The sequence below is a fragment of the Apium graveolens genome, unplaced genomic scaffold, assembly GCF_009905375.1.
Source record: "Apium graveolens cultivar Ventura unplaced genomic scaffold, ASM990537v1 ctg487, whole genome shotgun sequence".
NCBI classification, from domain to species: Eukaryota; Viridiplantae; Streptophyta; class Magnoliopsida; order Apiales; family Apiaceae; genus Apium; species Apium graveolens.
In genome coordinates this window covers 96,167-105,526 of record NW_027418723.1, presented here as the reverse complement: position 1 = coordinate 105,526, position 9,360 = coordinate 96,167, and the positions used below count along the sequence as shown (strand labels likewise).

General features: G+C 32.4%; 1 protein-coding gene across 1 annotated transcript; it reads right to left on the bottom strand.

The window, feature by feature from the left end:
- Nucleotides 1-2,060: 2,060 nt before the first annotated feature.
- On the bottom strand, nt 2,061-6,803 carry LOC141702315 (nudix hydrolase 22, chloroplastic-like). Its single transcript, XM_074506010.1, has 4 exons — nt 6,390-6,803; nt 4,788-4,930; nt 2,789-2,908; nt 2,061-2,694 (listed from the first exon to the last, which is right to left on the bottom strand). Exons 1-4 carry the CDS (start codon nt 6,751-6,753, stop codon nt 2,470-2,472), a joined length of 852 nt encoding a protein of 283 aa, XP_074362111.1. The 5' UTR covers nt 6,754-6,803; the 3' UTR covers nt 2,061-2,469.
- Between the last annotated feature and the right edge of the window lie 2,557 nt (nt 6,804-9,360).

Genomic DNA, 9,360 nt, shown 5'->3' with positions numbered 1-9,360 from the left:
TCCAAACACCCTAAACTAAAAAAAGAATTTAAAAAAAACAAACAAAGTTTCTAAAATTGGAACTCGATAAGTATGCCATAACTATGTGTCGGTTATAATTTTTTCGCTGATAAATTTAACACTAATTTTTTTGTAAATTCAAGGAGACCACATCGGCTACCAGCTCTGATTTACCATTTTTAGGATTTTTTCTATCTGCGGATGATTATCGACAGGACCAGGTTCCTAAATTTAATAGCTAGCCAAAAATACAAAATACCCAAGTCCAAATAAAAACCAGAAATTCGCCAGACCTTGCAAGTTGCAGTACAATCCCATTTGACAAAAGCATCAGAAGTGAGAAGACCATGATGAAACTGGCCCAAAAACAGAAACCGATCAGCCCCAGAGACCTTTCATTTGTCAAATGACCCCAGTTTAAGATGATGGGCTACCCACATGGAAGCCCAGAAAGGTCACCATCTTGAGCTGGTGGCGAATGAAGTGATTATAAATGAGCTCCACTCAAGAGAGATAAAGGGACAAGCTTCAATTTGTTATTATCCTATTCGGGTTATCAGGCTATTTCATTACTGATGTGGCTGATAACAGAGCTGCTCATAGGTTGTCCAACCCGTTCAAACCGAACCAACCCAACCCTTAATTTGATCGACCAAACCGACCCATTCGGGACCGTGGGTTAATTGAGTTATTTTTTAGTTGGACCGTTTATTATGAATTGGGTCAAAGTTTTGATAAATAAAACCTTAGCCCAACCCAACCTAGTTCTACTATATAGGCCCAAACCATTTTAGTATTGGTTTACTTTGCAGTCCAGCTATCTGTTTGTGTTATTTGCTCTACGGAGCACATGCCAGAGTGTAATAGATGAAAAACCCTTAAATAAATTATAAACACGCAGATCTTGATTCGTTCTTAGGATGTACTAGGGAGTCCCATTTTTCCTTTTTGTAATTAAAATAATTCTTATTTAACCTAAAATCATCCATTTGGAAGATAATTGATAATCAGCTGTAATAAGCAGAATTTTTAAATATTACTAGTCCATTTGTCCTGTTTCCTTTTGATAGTTTTATTTCCAAGAATAATTAAATAGCAGCATCTTATCATTTTACTTTAGATTAACCTAACCCGACCCAACACATCACAATAGGGTTGGTTTCATAATTTTTTTGAGTTTAATGGGTTGATATTTTTGTAACATGTTTTAAATGGGTTGGGTCGTTAAAATAGCCAAACCAACCCAACCCAGCCCATGTGCAGTCCTAACTGATAATATTCAATTGGCCTACCGGGTGGAAAAAAATTTCAAACGAATCACTAATCTATTAGAAACTTTCAAATAGGTCATTCTCCGTCAGCTCCGTTAATTATCTAACGGAAAATTGTGAAAATAAATAAAAAATTTAAAATAAATAAAAAATTTATGATAATCCCATCTAAAGAATTAGAAAAAATATGTAAAAAGCTCAAAACCCAAATAATAATAATAAAATTTGAAAATAAAGGGTAAAATTATCAATTTTATACATTGAAAATTTGAAAAATCTAAAACATTTAAAATTTTCGAATCACTTTTATTTTAATATTTCAATATTCTTGCTACATGTACCTGTGAATTTTAATATTTGAATTTGTCAGATATTTAAGATTTTTCAGAGTTGTCAGACTTTGGAAAAAGTTAACGGGGCTAACCGAGAATAACAAATTTTAAAGTTTTTAATTAGCTAGTGATTCGTTTGAAAGTTTTTTTTTACTCGATAGGCCATTTGAAAGTTATGAGGCGCTTCACTGATAAAATTTCCAATTTAGGTTCATCTCCAGAGAAAATGTTACCAATCACAAAGACAGCACAGCTGTACATTTCGTTTCGTTATAAAGATTTATAGGTATATCTGAAAAATACAAAATAAATTTGAGTAAAATTCTCGAAAACTTCATTTCCGCATTTTGATGAACCTTTAAGGTATTTTTAACACAGAGATGATTGTTATCGTTTATTTAGCCTAAAAGAAGTAGAACATCCAGATTACATACTGGTGAACGATTCAGAAGTAATGCTAAGGCCTAAGAAGAATGAACTGATACACGTTTTACACACGAATGAGCAAGGTTAATCAAGCTGTTGGTGTACAACTTTTGATTTTACAGATAGTTTCGATTCACTTCAGTGAATCGGCTTCAGAACTTGAGAATGATCCTTCTACGTTTGTGTATAAAGACTACTCTTTACAGGCCTCATGCAATCATCCATTGCGATAAAGACTGAATAGACAAGGTTGCCTCATCACATCGAACTCTTTTAGACGCTCTATTAACAATGTAAACATCCCTCAAATCGGATACCTAGCGGATTTCAGAATATCAAATAGTTTGGTGCATACCTGGACTGGGGACTAAGCAAATTCATCTTGGATAATTGGAAAGTAATGCAGGTATATCACATGCAGAGTACAAAGCAAATCTCAGCTATGGCATTGTAACATCTTTGTCCACGGCCTTGGGAAGCTTAAATTTTGGATTCTGCTCTACGAAATTTGGTGGTCTTTTGTACACAACTGATGCCGCCCTGATCAAGATCCCAGCGGTTAGGCCCCATATGACATACTTCTTATTGTCTATTTCATAGTCAAAAAAATGAATCAGATACTTGTCTCCCATCCACTCTCTCTCTTCTGATCTTCGATTTTCATCCTGAATAAATTATCTAGGCATATTTAATAACTGATTTTTGACAAAAACTAATATGATAATCTGTTACAAAAAATAGATATTCTGAAGAATTAACCTTTAGGAACATTTCCAGTGGAGCATCAAATACTGCTTCCACTTCCGCAACACAGAGGGTAGGCGTAAATGCTTTTATATCCGGAAGTATGCCGATGACAGGAATCACTCTGAGAAGGTGCTGCATACCAAAAATAACTTTGTCAATTGCACGTAAGGAAGAAAGATGAAAGATGATATGCAAGGCCTAAGCCAAGTACACAAGTTAAAATAATGTGGATTATAATTTTTTGCTCTCCCTATGTATTATAAAATCTCCTGGAAATGAACTGAAAAGTGACTTCTATTCAGCCCATCTTCCCATGGGATAAGTCAAGTACTACATATAGTATCAATTGTAAAGTAATTAGAATAATTACATGAACAAACATAGTCGTAGAGCTTGACTGGCTTCTCCTAAACAAATGGCTAGTTTAGACTTCTAGATGAAAAATCCTACAGTAAAAAAAATTAAGAATTGCTCAATAGAATCCAAATCATGGACTCATGAAGGAGGCGTTTTAAAATCCAGATAACATCCATAGGATATCTATCCAATAGAAAATTTAAGAAAAAACAATCAACTGTAAAGTACAATGGTTTCCTAGCAGCACGGGAAACAATTAGGTGACTGCAGTGCTATTAAAGGTGAAGCGAGGTGGTTGCATTATTGAAGATACATCCAGGGATACAGAATATATGTAGACACATAATAATAAGAACAGAAAGATTTGAATATAGTACTGTAAAAATACTTCTTTTAATATATAAAATGAGCAGGGATAGTAGATACAAAAAGAAGACTTAAAAATTATAGAAAAAGAATAAATGAAGAAAGATATTTTTTGTTCACATAAATATAAATAAATAAGGTAGGGTAATAGAGATTAAATTTCGGAGGGAGAAAAATGGGGATGAGAAGTACCGAAATAGAAAAGAACAGAGGAAAATAGGAGAGAAGATAAGTCCACAGGACTTGATTTTAGAATCGTATTCTTAGGTTCATTCTTTTTGATTGCTGGATTTTACTTTTCTTCCCTTCAGTTTGTATTTTTTTTAATGTCCGGAACAAGAGATGACCGATTAATCAATCACTCCACCATCACCTATTTGAGGGTAGGCGGAAAACACTTCTACCTTGCGTAATTCCATCGAGGCAATGCAACTTCGTTTGAACAAAGACAACCTCCAAAAGGAGAATATGATATTCTATGATTGAAGACCAAGGCAATTGTGGATAAAATATGACACACGTGAAAGTTTGTTTAAGGTGAAATATTTAGATCAACGGTCCATCACACGTTTTTCTAGTTCAAACATCCTTCTAATTAAAGATTATTTTTATAAAACCTCCAAACCCTAAACCAAAGCCCAAACCCTAAATCCTAAATCCTAAAACCCTAAACCCTAAACACTAAACCCCTAAACCCTAATCCCCAAACCGTAAACCCTAAAACCCAGGGTACTGAAAAAATTTTAATTGACAAAAGTGATTAGGAAATTGTAAGGTGTCAAAGCAGCACAACCAAGTGTTCTGCCTTCTGAAAGATGACAACAAATAATACCCATCATTACATGTTCATTTTTCCATAGTAAAGATGAGGCAGTTCCCGGAAACCATATAACTTCACGCAGCTCGTAAACTTGAATTCACCCTTATTTCATTCATTCTTATACCGCCCCCTCCCATACAAAAATAGATTATACAAAACATACAAATTAAGTTGCATGTTCGCATATGATTTTAAAGTTCTGGTGCACATATGTAGCTGACATAAAAACTACATTTCTTCACGATCTTTTATTGCTAGCCTTACCAAAATAATATTTTAACTTAACAAATCAGTAGTAAAAGATCAAGCATTGGAAAATATTTTAATAAGCTCGAGATTTTCAGTAAAACCGAAACAGATTTATTTTTCCAAAAAAATTGTCTAGATTCTCTTGTTTACCATTCCAAAAATATTTAACGGTGAGGATCAAAGCTTTGGAATCACTTACCTGAAACACAGTACACATACCTTGGACAAAAACGGCTCAAGGACAGTAACAACATTCACAAGCGAAGGATCCAGCCCTATCTCTTCATGTGCTTCTCTAGTTGCTGTCTGGGAATCATCTGCATCTCCCTCATCTGCTTTCCCTCCCGGTAATGCAACTTCACCTGAAGATAGATAAATTCATTTGTTCAATTAAGAACAAAAAACAAGTTACGGTACATATTTCCACCAAACTAAACAATTACTATCTCAATTAAGTTAGAAATACATCATTTATACACAACTCACTAGAGTTACATCCCTCTCTAGTCTTCCCTCAAAATGATGTTTTCATATTTATGTTTAGCTTACAAACTTCATTTCATACTTTTCAGACCCACACACTTTCACAAGTCATATCACAATGAAACAAGAATCAAGACCATTTTTTAAAATTTTACATAATATATCAAATTTCACTATCAACACTGCAAACAAATCTGTCAACATTTCTTTATCACAACAGTCACAATCAACACAAATTAGGCAGATAAGATTCAAAAACTACAGTAATCATAATCACCAAAACATATAAATAACACCATCACTAGTGAGTACTCAACATCCCATGGAAACCGACATAATCATTACCAACAACCAAGACATATACTAGTTGATATAAGAACCATGAATCACTTACATTACCTAAACCTCACATAAGAAGCAATTATTCGTTAACGAACCAGCAATTACCCAAAAACCTAACACAAATACACCAAAAACAATCATTGATGAACAAAAGAACCAAACTTTATACATGATATCATAACCCACTTCAATAATTTCCCGAGGAAATCCAAAAACAACACAATCAACAGTGATCACAATAACAGAACACCCAATTTCCCCAAAATTAAAAACTTTCTACAAACCCGAATAAGTAGACAAACCTTTGGATAACCAAAGATTCAAACTTTATACATATTATTAAAACCAGTTTCAATAATTTCAACAGAAATCCAATGATACACACAATCATCAGCACATACACACAAATTGTATATGTACTACCCAAAAGAAAACCCAATTCTCTGAGAATAAGTAGACAATCCAGAAGGGCCTATAGATATTAATCCGATCATCATCAAATAACCAAAGATTCAAACTTTACAAATATTATCTAAACCCACTTCAATATTGTCACAAAATATCCAATAAACCATACAATCATCAACCATTCAAAATAAAAAACACCCAATTCTCCACACAAAAAAATGCCACAAATGCAAATGAGTAGACAATTCAAAAGAGCCTATAGATATTAATCATATTATCATCAAATTACCAAAGATTCAAACTTTAAAGAAATCATCACAACCCACTTCAATAATCTCACAAAAAATCCAACAAACCACAAATTCATCAACAATTCACCAATAAAAAACACCCAATTCTCCAAAAATCAAATAAAATGCCACAAACCCAAATGAGTAAAAATTCAAAAGAGCCTACAAATGAGTAAAGATTCAAGCTTTATAGAAATCATCACAACCCACTTCAAGAATTTCACAAAAAAACCAATAAAACACACAATCATCAACAATTCACACCCAATTTTCCAAGAATTAAAAAAATGCCACAAACCCGAATGAGTAGACAATCCAGAAGACCTCTTAGTAAGAATAACACGAAGATCACCACACTCCCCTTCAAACAAACAAATCAAAACAGCAGCTCTTTTAGGCCTAAACTTCTCACTCTTTACAGGTGTTGCAGACTCTACAAAACCCACTTGAGAAACAACTTTATCACCACTTTTTTCAATTCTTTCCTCCTCTTCATCATCAAATGTTGGTGGGTGTTTGTAAAGTCTGAGTTGTTGGGCTAAAGCAGCAAGTCTTGATGAGCCCATTAAGCAACTTTTTGGGTCTGTTAAGGTTTTTGAGAGAGATGGTGAGGGGATTGAAGACATTGATGATGTTGAGATTCTTTTGATTAGTGTAAGCATAGTAACATGTTGTTTGAATTGGAAATGTTAGTTTTGGAGTAACAAAATGAAGAATTGAATTTTGGATTCAAAATATCTGGTAATGTTATTCCAAAATTTTTGAATTTTGGGTTTTTTTTACCATTCTGTTTAAGTTATTATTTGTGTATTTTATCGTCTCGTTTTATGTGATGTATCTCGCTTTGTGCGATGTGATGATTGTGTTAAAAATGAATTGGATGGTATATTGGGAAATCTGAATGTCTCGGATCAACAACACTTTCGTTAGGTGTATAGCTGGTGTCCGGCAGATAAATAGCTGGGGTGCGTTTGGAACGGTGATGAAAATCAGTTGACAAAAAATATTTGTTCATAACATGAGGCCTATAAACTCAATTGTTGTAACTGAGTCCTCTGAACATTGCAATATCCATCGAATTAATGTGGGTCAATTATGAAGCTACTATTTTCGGGGGAGATGTGTGCTGGATTGTCCGGGAAACCATTATGTTCATTTTTTATTTTCAAAATATATGTATTCAGTTTGTTAAGTAATCCGAAAACAAAACGGCTAATTAGTTTTTCAACCTGTTTGCATGATCAGTTGGGGTATATCCTGATTGAATCTATTTGAAGTCATTAATGAAATATGCTTTAAATTCGACAAAAAAAATGAAGACGCAGGAGTTTCTTGTATGTAATAAGGTCACATGTTTTATGTTGCAAATGTACAATATATTTCCTAGAGGTGAATTATATATTTTGTAGAATTTAATTTATTTATGTGTTAAATTTTTATTTTTCTTACAAAAATGAATTTTGAAATACTTTCGCAAAAATAAATTTTACAATCTAGTTCAATTAACAAGCACAAACCCTCTCAAAATATAAATATACATTAAATATTCGATTAAATCACTTGTGAGTTAAAATGATTTTTCACACCTTTTATAAATACTGCTAAATAAGGTGCGTATTTAAAAATATTTGCAATCTGAAATGAAGAACAAAAATAAGATAAGGTACTACTACACTTTTATTATCGTAATATTGTATTAGGATAAGTTGAACACCAAAATTATAGCGTTTTGATCTTTTTTTTAAAACGGATTCGGAATATCTATCACTACTCTTAAAAGTCATTCTCACATCTACTTAATCCCCGTATTATTTTTACAAATTTACAAAAGTTAGGTGCATAATTAGGATGCCGGTAGGCAGTAGCCAGTAGGTAATAAAATCAGTTAACTTAGAAAAGGAAAAAGATTCTAATAATTTTTTTTATTGAAATCTCATTTCTATTTCTGGTTTGAATTCACAATTCAAATGGCACCTAGTATTTTTATAAATGTTACTCGCTTAATCTCATACAAGCATATGACCCATGCGATGCACGGATTATTTTTAACACTTAAATAATTTTTAATAATATAATTATATATTAAAATTATTATATTTTGATATATATTTTCAATAGTTGAAAAATAAATTGAAGAACATAATAAGTTCTAATAATAAATGTTGTGTGATAATTTGAGACTTGACTGAAAATAAATAATATAATATTATATGTTGTTCACGGGATTCAAGCCCTCAACCTATGAAAATTGTTAAAATAAAGAATATAAAAGTTTAAATATAATAAGTTGTTAACGGGGTTCGAACTTTGGATCCATAAGAGCAGTTTAAATATTAGTTTAAATATTATTTTATTATTACATTCAACGGTTCCCATTCGGATGGTTGTTATTTGTCGTATCAAATGACTATACCGAACAACTGACTACCAAATCCAGGATGTTTTGTGATAATTTGAGACTTGACTGAAAATAAATAATAAAATATAATATGTTGTTCACGGGATTCGAGCCCTGAACCTGTAGAAATTGTTAAAATAAAGAATATAAAAGTTTAAATATAGTAAGCTGTTGGTGAGGTTCGAACCCTGAATCCATGAGAGCAGTTTAATATTAATATAATAATATTTATTATTGCATCAACGGTTCTCATCTATCTGACTTTAGATCTGACGGTTGTTAGCAAATAGAGGGTGTTCTGCTTATAATATTATAATATAGATTATGTATCATATTTTGACTAATTTATGGTCAAATTATTTAAATTTTGACCGTAAATTATATAATATATAATTAAATAAATTTTAAAATTAGCATCATTAGAAAATATATCTAATTTTCTGTCAAATGTATTTTTTATATTTTTAGAATAATACATAAAATTATCGTAATTACCGGTCAAAACTTGATCACTTTAACCATATACTAGTCAAAACAAGACCCGTAATATAATATGGCGAGAGTATTTCAGCTTTTGTGCACAAAATTGTTGGCGCTTTGTCCCGAAGCTAGCAATTGAAGATCAACAAGTTGGCTCTTAATGTGTTTGTTCGGAATGGGATAAGATCCTCGAATTCTAAACAAACCTTCTAGCCATGCAGACTGCACAGTGTCAATTGAAGCTAAAACAAACCTTGTATCTGAATCGGTCTGAGATTAACTTACCTATCATAGATCAGAATCATCAGATAGAGTATTGATTCATACATCTGCTTCATTCATCAGCAAGCAGCTCATTGCATGAATACTCGTTGGATGATCTCACATGGGT

Bases quoted from the DNA above. Each gene is read 5' to 3' on its own strand.
- LOC141702315 (XM_074506010.1), bottom strand. From the start codon at position 6,753: ATGCTTACACTAATCAAAAGAATCTCAACATCATCAATGTCTTCAATC. The intron at 2,909-4,787 runs GTATGTGTACTG...TTTGGTATGCAG, and splicing joins TTGAGCCGTTTTTGTCCAAG to CACCTTCTCAGAGTGATTCC. The intron at 2,695-2,788 runs GTTAATTCTTCA...TAATTTATTCAG, and splicing joins CACTGGAAATGTTCCTAAAG to GATGAAAATCGAAGATCAGA.